The 23,968-nt window shown below is 39.0% G+C and overlaps 1 protein-coding gene across 1 annotated transcript in view; it reads right to left on the bottom strand.

The window, feature by feature from the left end:
* The window catches only part of RGS22 (regulator of G-protein signaling 22), a gene marked incomplete at its 3' end in the record, with an annotated part of 59,847 nt that extends 45,222 nt beyond the window's left edge, over nt 1–14,625 (bottom strand). The window contains exons 1-4 of the mRNA XM_010292302.1: nt 14,601–14,625; nt 13,934–13,962; nt 10,570–10,632; nt 2,344–2,565 (exon numbers count right to left, since the gene is read on the bottom strand). Coding sequence (XP_010290604.1) covers nt 2,344–2,565; nt 10,570–10,632; nt 13,934–13,962; nt 14,601–14,625 — 339 coding nt within the window. The remainder of the gene's footprint in view (nt 1–2,343; nt 2,566–10,569; nt 10,633–13,933; nt 13,963–14,600) is intronic.
* Between the last annotated feature and the right edge of the window lie 9,343 nt (nt 14,626–23,968).

The raw sequence follows: 23,968 nt of genomic DNA, 5'->3' as shown, positions 1-23,968 counted from the left end.
TCTTTCCCCTTCCCCAGAGAATGGTGTTACATTTAATCTGATGGGTTTTGTTACCTTGGTTAGCTTCCTTACCCAGTCACCCTTAGGCCTTGCTGGGACCCAATCCAGCAAAGCTTTTAGCACGTGTTTAAGTTTAAGCATGTGTTTAACTTCCCTTGATTAAAGTTAAACACATACTTAAGTGCTTTGCTGAACTGGGGTTTCTCTGAAGTAAGGTATGTGGGATGCCAGCCAGTTTCTTTCCATAGTTGTGATCAATTCTACCCAACTCCACAGGTTTTTTTCTAAATATATTTTACATGAAGTTGATTTTGACTATTTGTAAGAAGATCTTTACTGCCCTATCAATAATTTGCAAGTGTGCATGCACACATGCAGAGAACTTTCACTTATCTGTAAATCTGTAACAATCTGAGAGGGAAGTAAAATACAGAGAAAAATACTACCGGGTGTATTTCTTAGGCAAGATCTGTTTAAATTCAGGCTGTAGCCTGAAAGGCTTACTAGGATTCTCCAATCATAGCTCATTTTCATTAATAATATGCCAGTGATGGCCACTCAAGGTGACTTTTTGTAGCAATGTAACATACAAAGCAACTGTCAATCTCTTCAGTCAGTGTGAAGAAAGCAGTCAAAGCAAAGGAGGCAACACCACCCGATACCTGGAAGATCAAATCTTATTTGATTTGAACTGAACTACTTGTAGTTGGACTGGGATGACTTCTACTGGTTCAGTCATAATGTAGTACAATGAATGCAGTGGACTTCCTTCACCTTGTGTAGCTGCAGTAAAAATTTTTGGCATGCTATTTTGTAGGCCATTTTGTTCCAGCTCAGCTTTGAGATGCCACACTGAACTGGATGAGGCATCTATGCTACCTGTCCGGTAAAGGAGTCGTCAAAAATAAGAAGAAATATCACTCTTTCTCCCCAAAAGGAGAAGAAAGTCTACTGAGGCGTACTGCTCCTCAAAAGGCCATAATGCTTCCCATCTATGGAAAATGGCCTAGAGAAAGAAATGTATTCTTAAATAATACAGGAGCCCTGTTGCTCCAAACCACATGAAACATGTAAGTAATAGTGAAATGGCTTTGAATTTGTCAAGACAGGCTGTCCACAGTTGCAATGACGTGAGGTTATCCCAGAAAACAATGTTAAGCCACACTTGCACAAGCACACATTTCCTCAGTTGGATCCTGAGACCAAATAAGAAATGAAGAATAGCTCTTCTGCTTTTGTGCTCTCAAGCAAAGTATTTGTGAAAATAATTATTTAACACAGTGGGGATGTCTATGAGTCTTGCCCCATTGTAGCATTTATCCAGTTTAGATGCAGAAAATTGCAATCTCGCATTACTATCATTTTGTTAAACATCATTGCCTTTTGACCTTTCTCAACACTGTTTTCTTTTCTGAAAATCATTAAGCTTACACTGGGCAAAGCAGCAGTCTGTTACAACTCCCTGCTTTTCTCTCAGCTTTCCAGCTATGACATAATTTAGAGCAGCCGCCTCTAAAAATGTAGTAAGACCTTAGGCTGGCCTTGAATGAAATGAACTGAAGTCACATCAGTCACACCGATGCAAAGTAAGCAAGAAAGGAATAAACCAAGTATCCCAGTGAAATATTTTTTCTCCTCCAAAGCTGTTGTTTAAAGATAAACTCCCACAACTAATTATACTGTCTTGCATTCTTTCAGGTGCATATGGTACTTCAACTCCTGATTTTAACCTGCCTAATTTGGTGCTGAAAGTAAACAGGTAAGAATACCAAAATTGATAGTGTCTGAGCAAGTCTGAAACAAGATTTTTTTTTTTCTAAAATCCAACCTATCTTTCCATTAATTTAGCTTTCTTGTTGCCAAAGATTATTTTCTCTGACCATTTCAATTGATGCTAACCATGTAAATCCTTTGGGACTTAATGGAAGAGAGATTTATGTGTTGCCAGACCACAGATGAGCTCATAGCCACACAAGGAAATTAATTAATAAGGAAAGACTGAGATGCATTAGTTTCAGTCAATTTGCACATTCCAGGGATCACTAGCAAAGTAACTGTTGTAAAAATATTTTTTCTTTTAATATTAAAAAGTATTCAGACCACACAACTGAATCCTGCCCTACAGAATCTTCAAAATTCTGTGCTACAGGATGTACATCTGTAATTCCATTCACTTGTCTGCTAGACACATGTGCGTCGCAGGGCATAATTTGGCCCATCATTATGTTTTCCTAACATAAATTAACATTTTTCCCAAGCTACCAAGCCAAACACAACAATAACTACTGCCAGTATCTCTCCAGTAAGATCTAAATATAAACTCAGAGGCTATAAGATGCTTACCATAGTGTTGTAATTTGGATCAATATTGAAGGTTGGAGAAGCACTGCGCATTTTGGAGAGCTGCCCGTCATTCTTTGCTTTCCTTAGAACATCATAAATGGGGTTTGGAGGTTTCTGATCATGTAGAATTTTTTTCAGCTGGCTTTCCCGGCGTTGTGGGGCATCATTAACTACTTCAAAAACCCCAAAGTCAGAGTTAAACTTAACTGGCTGGGCAAAAGTCTACAAAAGAAGTTTGGAAAGTTTATAATGTTGTAATAAGGGAACTCTTTCATTTAAGAAAGTTACTTTTTATGGTATAGAAGCATCCTACAGAATGCAGGCTGGTATTATGAGGCTTCTTTCTCTTGCCTGCTGGTAATTTTTCTTTATTCTGTTCTTCAGTCTCTTTGCTGTACAGCTTTCCAAAGCATTTCTACTTTTTGTCTCAGCTATGCTTCATTATCAAGAATTTAACTCATTCTAGATCACAGACCATTCATTACCACAAACAATCAAGGTTTGAAAAGATTAACAACAAAGCTGACCTTTTAAATGTGAGATGCATTTGGGGAGGATGAATATGAAGATCTCCGTATGTAGGAAAGGCTTTTCACCATATTGTTACTTGTAGGTCAAACACCTACCAAAACCTGTGGCCTGTAGTAAGTTTTGTTATACATCACTAGTTCAGTCAGATATAGTATAATACAGGAGGGAGACCAACCTTCAACTTCAACTATGTAATTGTAACTTTTGTCAACTCCAAAAAAAACACTGCTTGTGTACACATTAAAACAGAGCCATCTTTCATCTTTTGAGCTCTGGCATTAGGTATTTCCCTAAAAGACTATCTTTCAAATTCTCTTAGTTGAAATGAAGAAGGAAAATATGGATGGATTTTACAGAAGTAACGGGCAATACTCAAGACAGTTATGAATATAAAATTATATACAATCAAAGCATATAAGCATCTCCACACTGAGCTGGAAGACAAGAAGGTATGTTGTATTTAAGAACTGAAGGAAATCCTGGCCATATCCAGACCCAGTGCGAAAATTCTTTTTGGCTTTGTTCCAGACAAGATCCCACCTGGTGTTTGTATAGTTGTTGTTTCCCTGCACTTAATAAGATTATTTTAATTGTCAAGCACTGTATTTTTCAATTCCTTGAACTTTTTTGTGTATCACATGCATACGCACATAGACATAATTCATATACATACTACATATGCTGAATACATGCTACATATAATATAGAAATACATTACAGACCAATTTTATTCTTCTTCCCAGCAATATAAGACCAAAGTAACCATGTCAGTGTCAGCTATTTTGTTGCTTCTGTTTGAAGCCCCTTTGTTGATCAACATCTTGTAGGGCAATGCCCAGGATTGAACCATGTGGCTGCAACATGTGGTTATAACATTCCCTACTTATCCCATAATGTCTCACTGTGGAGGCGCAGCCTGGCAAAGCACGTAGCATGTGAGGGCTTTAAGTGTATGATTAGTGCCTATGACATCAGACTGTCACTGCTCAGAGCCATGCATTGAATTGCATTAGTCTGTTTAGTTACCTAACTTCAATTGAAATCATGGCTTGGTTTTTGTTCTCTGACACCTTGTGCCTCATTTGGCATTAATTTTCTCCAGGGTACTCTGCAGGTTTTAGTGGTTTTTTCTCCAGATGTACTGAACAGCATTTTAAAGAGCCTTTTATGTGCAGTAGGTTTCCCTATACTTCATTCAGATCTCCTCCCAGTTTGCTGTGTACATTTCATTTACTTTCAAACCTAATTTGGGCTGCTACCAGCTTTTAAGTGACTAACTGGGCAACCTTAATAACCTCCAAATGTATTCTTCCTTAATTATTTTTTCATGTTTTTAAAAAAGAAACAGAAGAAAGTACACTAAGAAACAAGGTGCTTCAGTCTCTCAGGATTTGAAATGCTCTTGCTTGCAGAAAAAAGCAAACAAAGTGCAAATTCCATAATATAAGGCTACGTGACTAGACATGACCAGATTATTTTAGCTCCATGTTGTTCAACTTGAAAACTAAGTAAAGACAACATTAGTTTACCACACACATCTACTTTTACTTAATCCTTTGTAACTTACTCTAGATCTAGGTTTTTCAGTACACATTCTAATTAACTGAACAGAAAACATACACCAACTTTAATGTAGTGAAACGGATGCTAGTGACATTTTTTAAAATGTAAAGTGTATTGCTATTTTGGGAGTGTGACTACAAATCATTTATAAGACCAATATACTAATGGAACAAAAGAACATACATCGATGGAATAAGAAGATTAAGACTTCATACACTACATACTTGACTGAAAAAGGTGTTTCTACTCCAGACTTTTGGGTTTTGGACCAAGGTGTAGTTACCTATCCCCAGGAACATCAAGAGGCATGCATACTTCTTGTATCAGTCAGAGAGTAGCCAGTAGATCCTCTTTATTCAACACTAGTACGACTACACCTGGAATACTGCATCCAGTTTTGTGCTCCCAGTACAAGAAGTACGTTCATATATTTGAGTAAGTAAGTAAGTCCAGTAGAAGACCACTGAGATGGTCAGAGGCTGAAGCACTTGCCCTGTGAGGGGTGGCTGAGGGAAGAGAACTTGTTTAGCCTGAAGAAGAGACAGCTCTGAGAAGACCTAGCAGCAGTCTTACAGTACTTACAAGGATGTTACTAAGGAGATAGAGCCAGGCTTTTCATGGAGGTGCACGGTGGGAGGACAAGAGACCATTGTCAGATACTGAAACAACGGAGGTCTTAACTGGATATAAGTAAAAAGGTAATTGTGGGATGATTAGCATTGGAACAGGCTGTCCAGAGAGACTATGGAATCAGTTGTTGGACATTTTCAAGACCAGCTGAAGAAAGCACTAAGCAACCTGGTCTCAGTACTACAGCACTGACCCTGCTTTGTGCAGGAAGCTGGACTACAGACCTCTCCAAAGCCCTTTCCAGCCTGAGTGATCTGTGATTCTGTACAAATCCCAAATTCTACCAGATAGAACATCTCACTAAACCATCATATAAAAGCATTTTAGAGTAGTTAAAACCTTTCTGGAGAAGTGTATTTCACTTGCTTACTTCAGAAAACTAGCATGATAAATCAGAATATTTTTATAAGCATAATAAAAGAAGAGGTAAGTCCTGACCTTCTTAACTCATCCCTACCACCAAAAAAAGGGATAACGTTATGACAAAAATCAAATGAGAACACAAAAAAAGTAATGTAATTTCTTGTAGGAAACATTTTCCCAGTTACAGTACAGGAGAGAGGATCAGCCAATCCATTTCCCTTTCAGTATGTGAAGAACTTCAGAGCAAAACATGATCTAACCATTCCCACACATTACAAGCCACAAAAAAATCCCCTGTTCAATATCCTGTAGTGAACTCAACCTCTTTCCCACAGAAGCCAAGTGCTGTAAAATCCCACAATGTTTCACAGGACAATAACAAGAGAGGTTTATGGCACCACCAATATTCTAGGTCACTGCAATAATGAGGAATCTCTTCAGTGAAGATGCTTATGTTAAGCAGTAGATGATAACCTACGTTATAAAGAAAGGGGGAAAAAATTATCCATGCCAATCTAATATACTAAGAAATGTCTTTCTTACCCCGCATTTGGCAAGTGCTTTGGCTTTTTACAGACAAGTAAAATACACTAACCAAAAACTAAGCGTATCATTTTCTCTCTAGTTTGGGCCAATTTTTATTCCTTTGAAGACAGAGAGGGAAAACTCCAGAGCCAAATTACACCTCAAGATGTTAAGAAAAAAAAAAATCAGGTTTGGCAGGAGCCTTGAAGCTTGGGATACATACATTATCAATTTAGCACAGTATATCGGATCGTCAAGGACTTGAGAATACCAACAAAGAAATCTAAAGACTTTGCAAACTGTTTCACTCTCAAGGCAATTCTGTCCTTGAACCCAGTATGACTGATGTAAGTCAGGGTAGTAATCTCAGCTTCAGAAAAAATCTCCAAACAAACAACAAAAAGCTGTTTTCAGACTGTGGTACAGCAATACTATTAAGTAAAAAAACAATTGCATGTACATTTTTGACAGCAAGGAAATTTCTTAGCTGTCAAACGCACATTGAATATGGTTTCACCTGAAGAATAAATAGAATACATAATTCTGAAACCTAAAGTTATAGACTTAACTAAAGGGAAGGCAAATTTCTCTCAGTCCTCCCAAAACAGAAACCAAAACAGCATCCATCAACATGTTGCCAGGATATCAGACATATAAATCTCACTGTGCTCTGACTTAACAGTTTTCAGATATACTTAACTTCAGATACACTTAACAAATGTGTAAATATGCTCACCACATCCCACCCCAAATAATGTAGCTTGATCCCAAGAGAAACAGAGTGACCACAGCTTGGCTGCCTCTTAGGTTAAGGCCCTGAAAGGGTGGGAATGAATAGAGACCTCATCCAGGAGCTTTGCCAAAACTTCCTTAAGATGGGTATGTGTGTATCATAAATAAATGTCACTGAGAGTCCAGACCAGAAGAGAATTTGAGCAGCTTCTATGAAGTGCCTGGAAAATTCACTCTGCACATGGTCAATGGCAAATCTCCCATTGACTTTAATGAGTCCAGGATTTCCCTTCTGTTGATGAGTAAGACACAAGTCACAATCACATACCACAATCTAATTAAGAGAGAAGAGAAGAACATTTTGAGTAAACCCACTATCAGTAAGAAAAGTCAGGAATGCTTCTTTTGCTTCCTTGAATGTCCAAGTTATCAAGCAAGTTTGAGTCCTGGTAAGTCTCAACTTAACATGCTCAACTGACGTAAAAGCCTTTTTAGGGGAGGTTTTATTAGCACCTGCAGCCTCCCTCCACACACCTGGAAAAGACAAGAGGAAACTAATGTGCATGCATTGATGCCTTGAATTGATGCATTAATGCGTTGAATTATTCACAGCCATCTGCAAAACAGAGAAGGGCCTGAACCGTGCAGCAGAGTGGATTGCTTTTTGCCTTCTGCCCTTTCTGTCATCTGCTATTCATAGATCAGGCCTGGTTTTACTCTTGACAGCACTAGGTTTTCAGGACCATTCTGTTTTCAGGAAGACCTATTGGCCCAAATTTTATTATTTGGGCTTTATTTGTCTTCAGAATCATCACATGCATCGAATTCTGGATCCCAGACTAGTCAGCGAAGAGCTTTTATAGTGACAACAACTTTCAAAAGAAGTAGTCTTCAAATCTGAAGTCGACAAAATTGTGGTCACTTGGTAGCTTTCTGCTGCAAGGGAAACCCACAGCCAGGGACTCGCCACCAAAGATGTCACATCCTGAATATGCTTCAATCGAGGTGCAGTTGGCTCTTTTGTCTCTAGTGCAACTCCTTGAGGTTGCAAAGAGGAGGAGTATGTCTTCATCAGAATCACTGGTAACTGGAAAATGCAGGGTAAGACCCCAGCATGGACTTGGGGTAGAACGTGTAGCAGGCCGCTTGTAGAGTGCAGGATGAACAAGTTGACATCACTGCGCTTTCTTACTGAGGCTTCCAACATTGAGCTGGATGGCAATTTCTGACTTCTGAATTTTCATTCCTGGCTAAAGGTATTCTTGGATGTTTTAAATACATGAATCAAAGATTTGAATTCTAGGGATGCCTGACTGGCTAGAAATGGAAATGTATCCAGGCCAATGTTTCTCTTAAATCTTTCATTTTAGATTAGTTACTAAGGAAGGTGTAACTCATTTCTAAGTCATGTAATTGGTTTCTGCTACTGTGAAATCATTGTACTACTAGCAAAAAGTGCCCTCATGAGGTTTTTTGTATTATTTTATCTTTCAGAAGTATTTTCTGTACAAACTATCCATTACAGTATGTAGATCTTTAGAGTACCTAGATATTCATGTCAGGTTGTACTGAATATTATTATAACAACAAGATCACTTAAAGGATATACTGTAAATCAAAGCAAAAAGAAAAAAATATGCAGCTGCTGTGGCAAGTACCCAGTGATACAATTTTCCATACACTAGTGGTGCATTATAAATCAACGCAGCGGCAGTCTCTTAAAATAAGCATATGCTACCCCTGATTTCTTGTATCAAGTCACACAATATTTTCAGTTTAACTTGTTGCCTGACTACTAGCACACCTGGGTAATACTGTTCCCAGGCAACAGCATATAAGCACAACAAGAATAAAGCAATGGAAATTTCAATGCCGTGTTTTTGTAGAAGGCTTCTGAAGAGGATAGGGAAATTGGGAATATAAGGTATTCAAGCCACAGAATTCAAGGCATTGATAGAACTTAATCCTGCAGAGGGCAAATCCTTAGGAAAATATCAAAAAGAAAATAAAGCCAATTATGAGAACAGTACAGATAAAAATAGCTAATAGAGCTCCTGTTTTCATGAAGATATGTAAATATATGGGAGAGAGACCATGTGTCGTCTTAGAAACCTATCAAGATTACCAGCGTAAAACAGTGTTTACTCAGGAGTGTCTGTGAATTCTTTTCTGTGGGCTTCCAGAGCCAACAGGAGTGCCTGGACACTCACTGCGGTTCAGAGCTGCTGAGCTGCGCCAGGACTGTGGGCTGAGGAACCCTCTGAGGTCAAGGAGAATTTTGGCCTCTAATAGATGTCCTGAAATCTGTCCATGTCCAGGAGACCCAGAGACTAAGCAGGCTGAACTTCTTACCCGCTCCATCCTCTATGATTTGGGGAAAACTTGAAGCATAGTTTCCAAATAAGCAGCAAAGACATGGAGGATGGGATTCCTGTGCTAAGAACAATCTGGCACATGGAAGGAGGCCTGGGTTTAAAAGCTATGTAGTTAGGCTGGCATTTAGGCAGCTATCCTAAAGCAGTTGCAAGGGGGAAAAAGAAAAAGGAAAAAACCCAGCCCTCTAACCACGCATTTTCTTCCACCTGTGTCTCCCTAACTTTGTAAAAATTCTTAGGAATCTTATAGTGTGGTGAAAGCATGTAAAGGCTGAGCTCCTGAGAGAAATCAGTATCGCTGCTGTGCACAAAACCCACACTCTGATATAGAGTTAATACCTCCAGATTCTACTTGAAGATAAAAAATTGGCTTGGGGAGCCCGTTCTACCATCCTCAGTTCTGCAACTCCCATTATGTGCACTTTTACACAAATGTGTGATGTGGCTTAGAGACCACATCTATGTCTAGTTCAGTTTGGTAAGCCTGAATCATAACTGAATTTATTCCAACAGTGGCTACGCCATAGTCTTAGGTCCAAGGAGCATCAAGAAATATTCTGCCCCTTCCTAATACTGGTGGTGGTTTCTACCAAACAAGTTGCAGAAATGAGTGTATGTTCTCATAGTGTAGCCTGTTGGACTGCAGTGCTTTAGGAGGGGAACAGGCTGTGGGGCAGCTCTGGGGTCGATTGGCTGGGAGACCCCACGGGGACCATGAGTGACACTGTGGAAAGGTCTGTGCCACCTTGAAAGGGAGTATGGATATGAGGTGTGGGAATGGAGAGAATGGGGATAGTCAAGGCCAAGACTACTAAGATGAAGTTGGGTGAGGTTGCCACATTGAGGGAGCGAGACAGTACATGTGACTCTCATGAGAGTGGGGGGGGCCAGGGTAGTTGATGAGAAAAAGGAGCAAAATATTGGGCAACTGGTTAAATATAGGGCACTGTGTATGGCAGTCTAACTGCAACCAGACCAGCACACAGAATACGGTGTAAGGCTGCATCCTTCTAGCTACAGACGGGAGAGGAAGAGGAGGGGAGTGCCAACTTTGACACCTTCACAGTCACGAAGAGAAACAGAGTTGGTTCCTGAGTTAAAGTGTTTATTAGTCACTGAGTGCATTGCCAGAAGAATGTAAAAGGACAAACATTTGTTATGTCGGCATGTAGTGACACTGGAATAAAAGTGGAGTCCTTATACTTTTAAAATAAGTATTTACATGTCTTTTTCATTTCCTATTCATATTGTTTCGGTGCACTGTGATTTATATGCATAAATTTGCAAGAGAAAATCTGTCTCCAGAAGTCCAGATACTGTGTTATTTTTCTTGACACGGATAATGACAAGAGCAATAAGAGTTACTACCACTAAAATACAGACATATTGTAAAAGCCATTTAACTACCCGGTGGCAAAGCGCAAAATGTTCTAAGCTGGATTACCTTACTATTAATCTTAGTAAGCTATTTCTTGTATTTTGCAAGGGATTTCTGTAAGGTACTTACCGGAAGACTCAAAAATTCGTTGAAGTAGTCCACAAGCATATCATCTGTGGCCAAGCATTCTTCCTACAGAGAGACAAAAACACAAAGCAAGGCTTGTACTAATCTGTGCTAACATGGTTTGAATGCACTATTGCCTCAAACAATGATTTTTCCATGAGATATGACATGCAAACTTCTGCAAAATGTTATTTCGCGCTTTTGAGAATATAATCATTGCATCGTTATATTCTAGTCATTGCACACTGCTGAGGTTCTTATCAATTTAAAAAACACACATGAAGGTAAAGCCTTTGCCAAGAAATTTACAGATAAAGCTTTCATAAACCCAACAGCTTCTAAATGCTGGAAATCTGCATGTTTACTTTTGAAAAAATGTGCATAAGATAACAGCCTAGAAATTGCCCACATTATACTTTTCTCTCTCACATCTGGGAAGGAGGGGAGTATAAAAGTTCACTAGAGCCTGCTTCTGCTCCCACACTGCTGCTTGGGGATGTTTTGGGGGATGTTTGGGGAATAAAAGGGAGTTCACGGATCTATAATTTGGCTCACCAACCAAGCAGTGTATGCCACACTTTGAATTTGACAGAACTGGGAGGCTTCCTGTTGACCTCATCAGAAGTGAAGACTGCATCCACAGGTGGTGGTGTACCCTTTCTGACCCCTGCATTTTAAATACTGCTAACAAGACTCAAAAACTGTAGAATAGAAATTAAATTTTTTTACTGTTGACAAATCAGTAAGTATGGAACCCAATCTTACTTCTACTGGACTCAATACCACCATCAGCCCCATTTCAATTCAACAAAAGGTAGAAGTAGAGCATTATTCCATTGGTCTTCAGAAATCTGTGTTCAGTATAATGAAGACTCCTGAACAGTTTTTAATAGTTTCAGTTTCTCGAATATTCTGTTATTTCAGCATTGCAACACAAGAAGAATGCACCTAAGCTAAAATGTATTTGCCAATGTCAGCAAAGGTCTTGTGACATAACATTTTTTTCTCTTTCTTAAGTTCATAGCATTGAAATGTTCATAGCTGGTGAGGAACAGCATTAAAGAGATGTTACGCACAGTGTACATGGTATCACTTGTAGGCAGGCGGTATCTTGATCCAAACCCCACAGTGTCTAACCTAAATAGAGACAGCTTGTACTCAGGTAAGGAAGAAATCTTGAGCTAATGTACTTTAATATGAACTCAGGAAGGCCCCTCTGCACTGCATGACAAGTCAGAACCAGACCTGATGGTGTTTGTCCAGCCTTAGTCTGCCAACATTTATTCCCTGGCACTTGTGGTTGCTGCTGTGACTGATACAGGACAGGCAAGTTAGCTCATGCTCATTCCTGCAAAATGCTGACAACACTGAAAGCAAGGCTTTATGCATTACAGAGATCGTGCTTTATAGGGATCACAGGCCCATGGTCCAACACAGTTGCAGTACCATGGATCTAGAGATGTTAGGGCACTGATTAAGGAGGAGCCTTTATCAAAGTGTCACACTCAAAGCATTTTGAAGTCAACAGAAAATCCTCTTGCTAATGTCACTAGGCAATCAATCAGATCCAGAAATTTAAATTCAGCAAGTGTTAACACAATTGACAAAAAAATTCATTTGAAACAATCTGCAGTCTGCCTCATGTTTGGTTTGGGTAATGCACAATTAGATTTGATACTGATAAGGATGAATCTGAAGACAGCTAGATATGATAATACCCCATGAAAATATCTTACTGTTTCAAAGGATTTACTCAAAACAATTAATTTATTACTGGCTGAAGTATATGGTCTTTAAGAATATGCAGGTAACGTGTTTTTAATTTGCCAAGGACGTAATTCTCTGTAGGCCCACATAACAGCAAGAAATGTAAACACAGTGGTTGATTAATCAATAAAATGTTTATGATCTTATTAATGCAAGCTTTACTATTGACTGATCTTACTGCACCTACACACCATACAGTTTCCTCTGGTTTTTGGAGAGGTATTTGTGGTCAGTCTTATTTTCATTTGAAAGCATAGTTGTACTTTCATATTTGCACATTATAGGTTATGGAGTTGCATATACAACACTATAGCTTAGATTTTTGTGTCAGGAAGCATTTTGTTTCATTTCTTCCAATGTCATCTTTCCTGCTGCACAGTCCAACTTATGACTAGAAAAAGCTGCCTTACAATTGCAACTGGACGTCAAGGCATGCTAAAAATTTGTTCAAAACTGCAGTTGTGTCTTCATGCAATTTGTGTATAAGTAGGAATATCCTGGGCTTGATTTCTATCACTCTTCTAACATTGAAAGAAATTGTAAAATCATTTTGGCAATGATATACAACCATTTCTTAGATATTTTGTGGAAACAAACACAATGACTTTCTATCTATAGTATTTGATATCTTTCTCTATTACTGCCATCATGAAAAAGTACAGAAACACAGAAATTATTAGACACCAAAGGAAAAGCTGAATGTGGGTAAAAGTGGCACCATCTTGAAAGGTTTGCATTTCGCGTTGCAGTACCCACTAAATGATAACTAACTCTCCACTCTTGAAAAAAATATAATAAATTACATCTTTAAATGTCAAAAGTTAAAGTATAAAACCCCAACCCTACGTAGAACTCTGACAGATTCATGTCCATGTGTGAAGTTCACCTGGAGTCAGACATGTCTCGTCACATTAAGTAGCCTGCAGAATCAAGGTTTAATGCCATGTAAATATGCAGTTGAGAGATGTTCTCATGTACATATTTATATATGCTAAATGTCTGTTATAGATATTGGTTATATCTGCCTGAATTCATGTTGATACCATTTATGATAATAAACAGTATAAATAAAATAATATCTAGAGGATCCCAAAAGGAATAGCGATACATTTATATTTTCAAATACACGGTTACAAAGGCATCCAAAAGGGGGAAGAGGCAAATGTTACCTAAGCTGCAAGATATAAAGTGTCGTTTCATATGAGGTAACAGACATATGTACCTCTCAAATGAGAAGACAAACATCAGGGGAATTCTACAACGAGCTATGAACAAAGGGCAGAAAAGGTAAAGCAAGGAGATGATTGTTAAACCCGTCATGTTGAACCTTCCAGTTCATTGTTTCCTTCCTTCATCCTATTTCACTTTCCTTTTCATTTCCATCCTTATTCTCCATAGTTGCCTGTTACTTTTTTCCTAATTATTTTCAAATTAAACATTTTTTTATCTGAGAAAATTGTAAGAAAATACTCAGTACTCCATGCTTAGAGAGAGGAAAGGAGTGAGAAACCAGACAACAGTTTCAAAAAAAGTTTTTTGCTTTTTTTGCTCTATAGTTGCATGGCAAAATGAATGATGAAGCCTTATAAAGCATACTTACAAACACTTCTTCTGTTATACATGGAGGCTCTGAAACACAAAAATAAAATATCATACGTTATCTAAGCAATACAGTCAAGCTTGTTCAACTACGATTACTGAACAGAAACAAAAAGTAGTGAGGCATGACAACCTTCCTGGATACTTGTAAATAAAATAACTTAGCCTGAGGAAATAAAATAAGCTCTAAGAACATGCAGTAATGTTGACCCATGCATAAAAACGTTGACTATCACAAGAACTATTTAAATATAATTCAAGTATTATTTACCTAGATTATTTCTCATACATATCAGTTAACTTCTTGTCAGCTTTCCCTTGCAAATTGATTACTAGAAGCTTGCTGATTTTAATGAAAATACAGATTTGTGTGAGACTCTGGGAGCCTTGAACAGCAAATATTACGAATCATATGACAGAATTTAAAAAAATGTAATTGTAGGTGTTCCCAGAAAACCAGATCTCACACATTCTAGGAGAATATTCCATCTTTTGTGATGCCGTTTGGAGAGAGTGAAGTTCTCTCTTCAGATTGATGAATTTTGCTGGGTAAGTTTAAACCTAACAGTTCAGAATCCCCCTCTTTTGTATCACCGTCTCTGTACCTGAGGCAATCACCCTGGGGGCAGACCCCCTGCCCACCACCCTGCCTGGGAAGCGCCACGTACCCGTCGTAAGCCTCTTCGACTGCATCCCGGATCTACAGGCCTAAGGGCCAGCACCCCCACCTGCAAGCTTACGGCCTCATTTGCAAAGGTGAAATCCTCGACTGCGGACCGGAAAGAGAAGCTGCATCGTTGCTGGGCCTGACCGGCGACTGCTGGTCTGCACCGGGGCAGGCTGGCCCTGCCGCGCGGCTCAGGCGGGTTGCTATGGCACTGCAAACAATGCACGGGGTGAGCTGAGCGCTAAGCAAATACTGCTGTTGCTGATGCAAGTCTCCCCGAAGCAGATTTGGATATCAGGCACGCTGATGATGTGGTCCCAAATGAGATGCCTGTGCACTAGGAATTTGAGGATACTTGCAGCTAGAAAGGAAGTTAAATGCTCTTTTCCCAACTGACCTAGGCAGTTCTTAGTCCAAAATTATATTCTACCTTCTTCTACGTTAGCAAAACACCCCAGCCACGTGGGATTTTGACTTAAAAAAATCTCAAAACATACGACTAATGACCAATGGATTTACATCATGTACTAAATAACTCTGGACCCATAAGCAGGCTGTAAGGCTTGATCCCAAGTAACAAAGTCGGTTCTATTTATGGTAGAGCACTTCTGCTGCGGTCAAGTAAGAAAAGGTGAGGAGCTTCCTATTGCTAAGGCTGAGATGAAGCCTGGGCTGTTTCCTAACAGGTACAAACATCTCCACTGTAATGTGCCAGAAACACAACCTGCAGCCTTGGTAACAGCCTCCCCTGCTTCCTCCTGCTGCCAAGGCTCAGACGTAGCAGAAATCCAAAGGCAGCTACATTTTCTCCCAGTTAGGGCAAAGTTTATAAATAGCAGAGGTGGAAGGAAAAAAGACATTAACAGACATGGAACAGAGTCTACTCCCAGAATGTTAGTTTCTTCCTTGGCTTGCGGGGGTACTCCAGGATATACGAAAAAGTCGCATTTCTGGTATGGTCAGCGAAAGCTGCGTACAAAGAAGGAATTCAGGTTCCTATAGGAGGATTTCAGTGGACTTTAGGTCTTCCACAACTGGGATCTGAAAAACATCCTACCTAGAGAGTGGCTGATCCTAGAACTGCATACATTCTTCAGGAACCCTCAGGTTATTTGGCATGAAAGTTACCTTAAAGGTTCTACTGCTGCTTATTTCCAGAACAGCACTGATTTCAGTAGTTTGGCATAAATCCCACTGGGATCAGTTGTATGAGATGTCATGTGTGCAAGTTACATGAAGCTTAATCCATCAGCTGTCCTCAGGAAGTGCCCAAAATGCACCAAGAGCCTCCCATTCCCAGTAAACTCTATCATTTGTGCCCCCTTTCACAGAACAGTGTAGTATCTCTAGTAGTCATGCTCTTCAGCTGTGAAAAAAAGTTTTATTTTACTTCATACATGACTTTGGTGGAATCCATGATCATGTGCAAACAGAACAAATGCACATGCTCAGGGACTACAGATAAAAGCCGAGGAACTGATGACTGTCAAAATGAACAAGCAACAAATCAAATATCACAGAGGCAGGGGAAATGGCTTATCTCCTAGAAACACAGGGTATTTTGCACCCTCTATTCCAGGTGTGCATTCCCACTCCTGGGGATGCCTGCCCAATCCCACAATCACTGCTCTCATTACTAAATGCTGCAATAATGCCTCTTCTGATTATCTTGGTGGAATGGTGTTAGCTGTCTGATTAGCTTTTTAGGGTGAATTGTCTTGTGTTTTTTGTTGGGGTTTTTTTCACTTAAGGGAAGATCTGTATTTCCGGGGACCTCAGAGGCAAACTGAATAATATCATAGCCAAGATACACATTTCAGCCAAAAGTTTGATATATATGAAAAGCATATTCAACAGAAGCAAAGAATAAAATATAAAGATTCAAACTTAAGTGAGCTATGGGCAATTTAAATAGCATGATAAGTATTCTGACGAAGTATTAACTACCCTTAAATTCTCTGTATGCAAATTCTATTCAATCAGACATGACAAACAGTAGGTTAAAACTGAATGGCATACATTTAAACACATGATTTCTTAGTACCATGTGTCAGGACCATGACATATGATTTCAAATGTTTAAGCTAATGTTCATTCCAGTCCTTTTCCCCCTGCCCCTTTTTCTTTCTGATGCAGGTTTAGACATAATCTTTGGTGTATAACATTCTCCTAAACTTCTCTAGTTGCTTATAATTTTTGAAGAAAAAACAGCAACAGAAACATAACTAATGCATCTTTTTTAAAATTAGAAATGGATGCCACAAGTCATCTTAGATAGAATTGAGGTTAGGAGATAAGTCAACAAAAAAAAAAAGTCCTTTTTCTCTCCTTCTGTCATCTGGTATATTTTGGTATAAAACTCTTCGGTCTGTGTTCTCTTTGTAGTGTGCTTCAAAGATGGCCTTTTGGATTAAGCTCATCAGGAAATACACACTGTACTCTCTCATGGAGAATCTATTAGCAGTCATTATCGCTTTCTCATTATCTTAGTTAGCAACACATACTTAGGTTAAATATTTTGTGTGTGTGTATTTCAGTTGCGATTTCATATTGCCAGTTAAATGTTCACCAGCTGATGAAGCTGAGATACAAAGATCACAGAATCACTAGGTTGGAAGGGACCTTCAAGATCATCAAGTCCAACCATTAATCCAGCGCCACCATGTCCCCTAAACCATGTCCTGAAGTGCCACATCCACACGTTTTTTGAACACTTCCGGAGATGGCAACTCCACCACCTCCCTGGGCAGCCTGTTCCAATGCCTGACCACCCTCTCAGTGAAGAAATTTTTCCTAATATCCAATCTAAACCTCCCCTGGTGCAACTTGAGGCCATTTCCTCTTGTCCTATCACTAGTTAGTTGGGAGAAGAAGCCAACACCCTCGTCGCCACAACCCCCTTTCAGGTAGCTGTAGAGAGCGATAAGGTCTCTCCTCAGCCTCGTTTTCTCCAGGCTAAACAACCCCAGTTCCCTCAGCGGCTCCTCATAAAACTTGTGCTCCAGACCCCTCACCAGCTTCGTTGCCCTTCTCTGGACACGCTCCAGCACCTCAGCGTCCTTCTTGTAGTGAGGGGCTCATTTTCCTCCTTTTCCACATTTTTCTCTTTCCATTCTCTTTTCTTATTTTTATTCTGATGATTATTTATCTTTGCAGAACTGCAGACCTACAGAAAGTTTCCTAAATATAGTCAAAGCCATGATCTATCCCAAAAAGCATCTGATCTTGTAGAAAAGATGAATGGATTGACAGGATGGAGAATAAGTTCTTAAAAAGGTGTTACCAGTAAAATTCTAGACAATAGAAATTAGAAAGGCTAAAAGTAGGTTTCAAATTATTAGCATTTTGAGAAAATGGTAATCTAGCAGAAGGCCAGCATAGGACGAGATCTGCACAGGAAGACAAATGGGAGGAAAATATGAATTGGTCCTCTCCATCCCTGCTGACATCTCCCTCCTCTGCTCATTACTGAAGAGCCATTTAGAGAGGTGAACTTTCAGTCAAGACTTTAATCTGTCATTGACCTTTTCCTCCACACTCCTCAGAAATTTATGCTTCCAAACATTTACCAGGGAAAGTGTTTCAAAGTATCAGCCAGGCAAATTGGATCAAAACTGCTGAGACAATTTGCACTCAAAGAAACGAGCATAAAAACTATGCCAGCTTGCTCAGTGAACAAGTCTTCTTGTGACTTAACTCAAGCAAAGAAATGACATAAAATGGGTTGCTTTATTAAATCCAAATGCACACTTGTGCGTTTAGGTGCTAACCTGTGTTTGACTTCTGGCAGTGGTCACAGTGAAGTCATGAACATCCCCATAGTTAACTACTCATTCAAAAAGTAGCAAATACTATTAAAAAATGCAGATAGGCATGTAGAGGGATCTCCAAGGGCGACTATGAACTAATTCTCATTGATTTTCAATAGAAACTCCCCATGTCAGATATAGGTGGGCATTTCACCATGTGATATCTTGAATACCTAAATATCTTCACAGAAATCCAACTTTAGTTCAATGTAACTACTCTTTCTTCTTTGGATGATTGCCACATACATTTTAGCTTCTGCATCTGAAAGTAGCAATCTCATAAACTGGAAACAGGTGCTAGGAAGCCTATTTAAATATTGACTGCAGAACTGCCAAAATGGGAGTCAGACCCTAAGAAGAAAGCACAAATTGATTGTGCCCTTAAATGCCTTAAATTATTCTGTTGGCAAAATGGCAGAAGCTGCCTGTTGTGGTTGTACAGCCTCTTGTGGTAGTATGGCCTCTTGTGTATTGAATCTTATAGTTCTAGTTTACAGCAATGTAACGCAATTCTGTGGCTGTCAGAAAAAGTTAATGCAGACACCTGAGGAAACAGTTATTAGGAATATGAATACTCAAAAGAATTCTGAAAGGAGAAAAAAAAATCCTGAAGATAGTCTAGAAAAAAAAGTGCTTAAAATAGAAAGGGCTAAATAGTAAAGGAAGAGGTAAGACATAGCTTTGGTCTATCAACATTAGAAGCCTTTTGCTAGTGGAGGAGACTGTCAGAGGGAAGGCAAGTCCAAAGAACTCGACTTCTACAAAAGTCCCTACTGGAGAATAGTCACTGGAGAATACTCCTTGACTTGTCCAAGTCACCAATGGCCCAAGGATTCCTATAAAAATCTTAGTGTACCAGGACAAGGTAGAGGTGTTTTATCAAGTTTAAAGGCTTTATTTAAAGTTTCATTTCCCTTTGCTTAGTATGGGTCTTGGGAAAGATAAAGGGAATACAGAGGCATACCTGGAAAGTGAATCAGAATTTGGAAGGACCACTTAAGCAATTTGTGATATGTTTGTACTCTTGCTACCTCGTACGTGCCAGCTACCTACTTCATACCTGCAGTCATCTGATTCCTTCAGAAACTTGTATTTGTGTCTTAAGAGATAACTGCTAGAACTTTAGGAGAATATCATACTATCTTTTCTAATTTTGGAAAGGAGTATTAAGACTCAATTGAAAAAACTATTCAGCAAGATTATGGCAGTTTGAAAAAGTGTATTAGAAATAAAATCATTCTATGAAGACAATATGAAAATCAGGAAAGAACTACTAGACCCACAGCTATCAAACCACATGAAAGATAAAAAAAATTGTCATAGGGCATAAGTTAACAGCAAGGCAGAGAGAGTTTATTGCTAGCAGCCCTACTACAGTTAACATAGCATAGCTTTCACCTGAAACATAAGATATAGATGACAGTTACTTCTCAGAGAGATTTCACTATCAGGGGATATATTAGAAATTTTGGCAGTATGTATAGAAGATTGCATTGTCACTGTCTATTCTCTACTTTTCATGTAGATAAACTGGAGTCATGTTTTATAATACATTTTGGCTATGATAACTTAGGCTTTGCAAGTTTACCACCACTTCATTTTTAGTTGTGCAAGCAAATTTCCTGACAATTTTTTTTTCTGGGGTTACTTGTAGCTTGGTTTAAATCAGGTCAGTTCCTTGATCTTGGCTCAACAGGTGTTCTATCCAACCAAGGGGTCAATGCAAGAGACATATAAAGAAGCTTCAGCAGATAGGAATAACATATGCCAATAATGCCAAACATGTGCTTTAGCAAGATCATCTCCTGGCAGTAGGTGGCATATACGCAAAAAGAAACACTAAATGCATGCGTGTCTTTCCAGTCTTGCTGTTACAGTCAAACAGATGTCAACAGCAATCTCCAAACCCAGGATTCCCCAGCTAAGAGGTAAATTATCTCTGTGGGATATTACTGATGCATTGAGCCTGTGGATAAGCAGCAGTGCTGTTTGAGACAGCACATCCCACTGACCACCAGTTCCCACCTTTTTGTGTTATGCTGCCATGGCTGCTTGTGTAGCTGTGTAATGAAGCAGACTGGGAAACTGATCCAGCTTAAAAAAAAAAAAAGTCAGGAGGAAAGAAGAAAAAGATTTCACGTACATCAGCTTCCAGAACAAACAACAGGTGTTAAGAATGGTATATAGAATCCATAACTAACAGATGCTCCTTAAGATTTCAATAATGCTTCAGAAAAGCATGCAAAATTACGGCCTTCTTATTTTGTAGGTATTCTGCTTTCCTACTTATTGCTCTCCTGGACTCCAGAAGTACCTGGTTAAATAATATAGAACACTAAGTTCCCAAATGCTCACCTAGTCTTCATTTAGCAGCACAAAACTAAAAAAAGCTGCCATTCTGATATTGTTTAAAATATCTTATGTGGGAATACTGAACCCCTTCCCAATTTTGAGTTCAAAAAAGTTAGTATTTTCCCTTTCTTGCTCACTAAAGTTATCAGAAGCACAGAATCATTAAGGTTGGAAAAGATCTTCAAGATCATCAAGTCCAACCATTAACCCAACGCCACCATGTCCCCTAAACCATGTCCTGAAGTGCCACATCCATATGTTTTTTTGAACACTTCCAGAGATGGTGACTCCACCACCTCCCTGGGCAGCCTTTTCCAATGCTTGACCACTCTCTTGGTGAAGAAATTTTCCCTAATATCCAATCTAAATCTCCCCTGATGCAACTTGAGGCCATTTCCTCTCATCCTATCACTAGTTACCTGGGAGAAGAGACCAACACCCACCTCACCACAACCCCCTTTCAGGTAGTTGTAGAGAGCGATAAGGTCTCCCCTCAGCCTCCTCTTCTCCAGACTGAACAAGCCCAGTTCCCTCAGCCGTTCCTCATAAGACCTGTAATATATCAATTAAGTATGAATAAAATGCATACAATAAGATGTATTCCCAGTGATCATTTTAAATCATGATAGATTGAGGAGGCACTTATAGATTATCCATACTTTGTAAAACTATTTTGGATTTTATTGTCAAATGCATTTGCTGTAGTCGGGAAATAAAGTCCAGAGAATGCAGCTCCTGAAGCTATCAATTCTCAAATACTTCAACTGCAACAATTCCATGAGAGGATTACATTTTGTAGCCAACACCAGGCTGGCATGGAGACTACCAGATAATCCAAGTCCATGGCTGAGGGAGGAACTGAGCCAGCAGGCGCTGCTTAGGCCAATCTTGCCTGGTAGCTATAGGACTTGGCTGCGTGCCCAGCACAGCTTCACCCTGCAAAGGAGGCCCTGAAGAAGTAATACCATCTGAATTGCTTCCCAAGATGCCACTCTTCTCTTGAATATTTTGGTATGCAGCTCCTGGGGGCAGGAATTATAGCCACCCTTGCTTTAAACTATTCAAAACTTTTTGCAATTGTAGCTTTGAATTAGTGCATAAGGGTTAAAGCAAGAAGAAAAACAACTGAAGTTCTGTTCTGTAAGAAAAATCTTTGGTGCCCCCTTGTGATAAAATATTTTTATCAACAGAATGTATACATTTGAAATCAAGGACAATTTTCAGTGAGGAAAGCAGTCCAACCCTTACCCTTAAGGTAGTTTCACATTTAAAAATGAGCGAAACCTTTCAAGAATTAGTTTGTTTTCTTGTTATCCATTCTGTGTGGTATAACATTCTCCTTGGACTACTCTATTACAATTATTTAAACCAAGGAAAAAGTCCACAAAAGGAACTTAAATGGTGCACCAGTGAGGATTTCTGTTTGGAGCAGAAAAAAAAATCATGCTCTTATTATGCCCATTTGGGATACAGAGTCTTAGAACAATTTCTTGACAGAAACACATCCTACAGCAGGGCTGAAGAGTAACTCCATCCCAGTAATAGTTTTTGTATACCACAATAGAGTACACAAAGAGAAAAGGATAAAAGAAAATTGAACTTGAAATTCCAATATTTTGTGGGAGCACTTCCTTTGTACAATTTTTTTTCCAAAAGTGCGAGAATGTTCTCAACACAACCAAAATTCATGTTTAAAAGCCAAAGACATTGCTATTGTTGCAATCTCTGTAGCATCTCATCTATTGAAACATGCACCAGGAAAACGTGCTGAATTCATACCAGAGGAAAACTTCATTTTGTGTCCCAGTGGCCTACATATAGGCTAGGTACTGAGCTACTGAGTTCTGACAGAACAAGGCATTTCTAGGAGATGTGTTCTTCAGTTCTCAAATAATGTATTACACCCAATTAGGGAACTTTAGTGTCTGCTCAGTGAACATGAGATAGGAGTCCTCCATTTAGGCAACAGCAGCACTTTAGGATGATAATTAACAGTTTTGCTAAAGTGGAAGCAACTGCTGAGTAATTCTGCAATAACCTTACAGCTCCAAACGACAACTTTTAGCAAGTGTTACTATGGTTATCTAGGGTACTATTACTTCCAACCTAGCTGTCCCTTTCGCCTGAAGTTACTATCCTCCTACCACTTCAGCTGGTTCTAGCCCTGACACAGTATCTAAGTTTAAACAGCTTGTGGAAATAGGTTTTTTTCCATTATAATTCAGCACTGAAAAGAAGCAGCTGAAACACAGGCAAAGCCTCCACATCCCATTTGCCAGAGATTGAAGGTGCCTACATAATTAAGACACAACCAGTCTTGCACAACCATTTTCAGAATGAACTTTAGAATGCAGAGGGGAAAAATTAGAGGACTTTTAACATATAAACTCCAGTCTCCAAGTCAGAGATCTATTTTTATGTGAAGCTTCTAGTATTCAACACCAATGTTTGTAAGTTCATTCAGAGCACCATGCCATACATATTTTCAGCTGAAGAGTTGGTTTCTTTGCTACTCATCCATTAGAACCCAGCTCAATAAGACTGTATTAGCATTTAGGCTTCCTACAAGTTTGGGCTGGTTCTAAGACTGTACAGAGGTTTGTCAAAGTCAAGAGGAAAAAAAAGTGTTAAGTCTTTTGTAATGAGAATTTCAACTAATCAGAGCTCAGGAAGGCAGAAAGTAGAATCAAGCTTTGTTTTTTTTTTTTTTAACTAAAAATAGACACCTCATTCCCAAGAAGCAGTCAGATTTTGTTGGGACATTTGACAAGTGATAACAGAATCTGCTGGATGTTTTTCATCAAAAAATCCTGTAAGATTCATTGCACACAAAAGAATTTGCACTTATAAAATTATAATATAGTCACACCAAATACTAAATCATCACAAGACTGAAGTAGAGAAAGAAAAAAAAGCCTGAAACTTAGTAGTACAAAGTACAAGGTTATGCGCTTCTGGTTCAGTAAGAGTTTTTGGAAAAAAATGGGTTCTTTTCAAAATTTGTGAGGTAAGGATGTAGGAATACTACATGTAGTGACTAAACTGTGACGAGAAGACATATAAAAAGACGACATATAAAAAGCAATGCTAGTCTTAGTATCCATTGGGTCAAAGTATTTCTGGTAGAAAAAAAGAAAGCCATAATATTATTCAAGGTCTTGAGGAGGTTTTACCCGGAATACTGGTTGCGTAGTTTCAAAGACTAGGT

This window comes from Phaethon lepturus, unplaced genomic scaffold (genome assembly GCF_000687285.1).
Source record: "Phaethon lepturus isolate BGI_N335 unplaced genomic scaffold, ASM68728v1 scaffold23108, whole genome shotgun sequence".
NCBI lineage: Eukaryota > Metazoa > Chordata > Aves > Phaethontiformes > Phaethontidae > Phaethon > Phaethon lepturus.
Note: the sequence above shows the minus strand (reverse complement) of the source record. Positions and strands in the feature narration are given on the sequence as shown.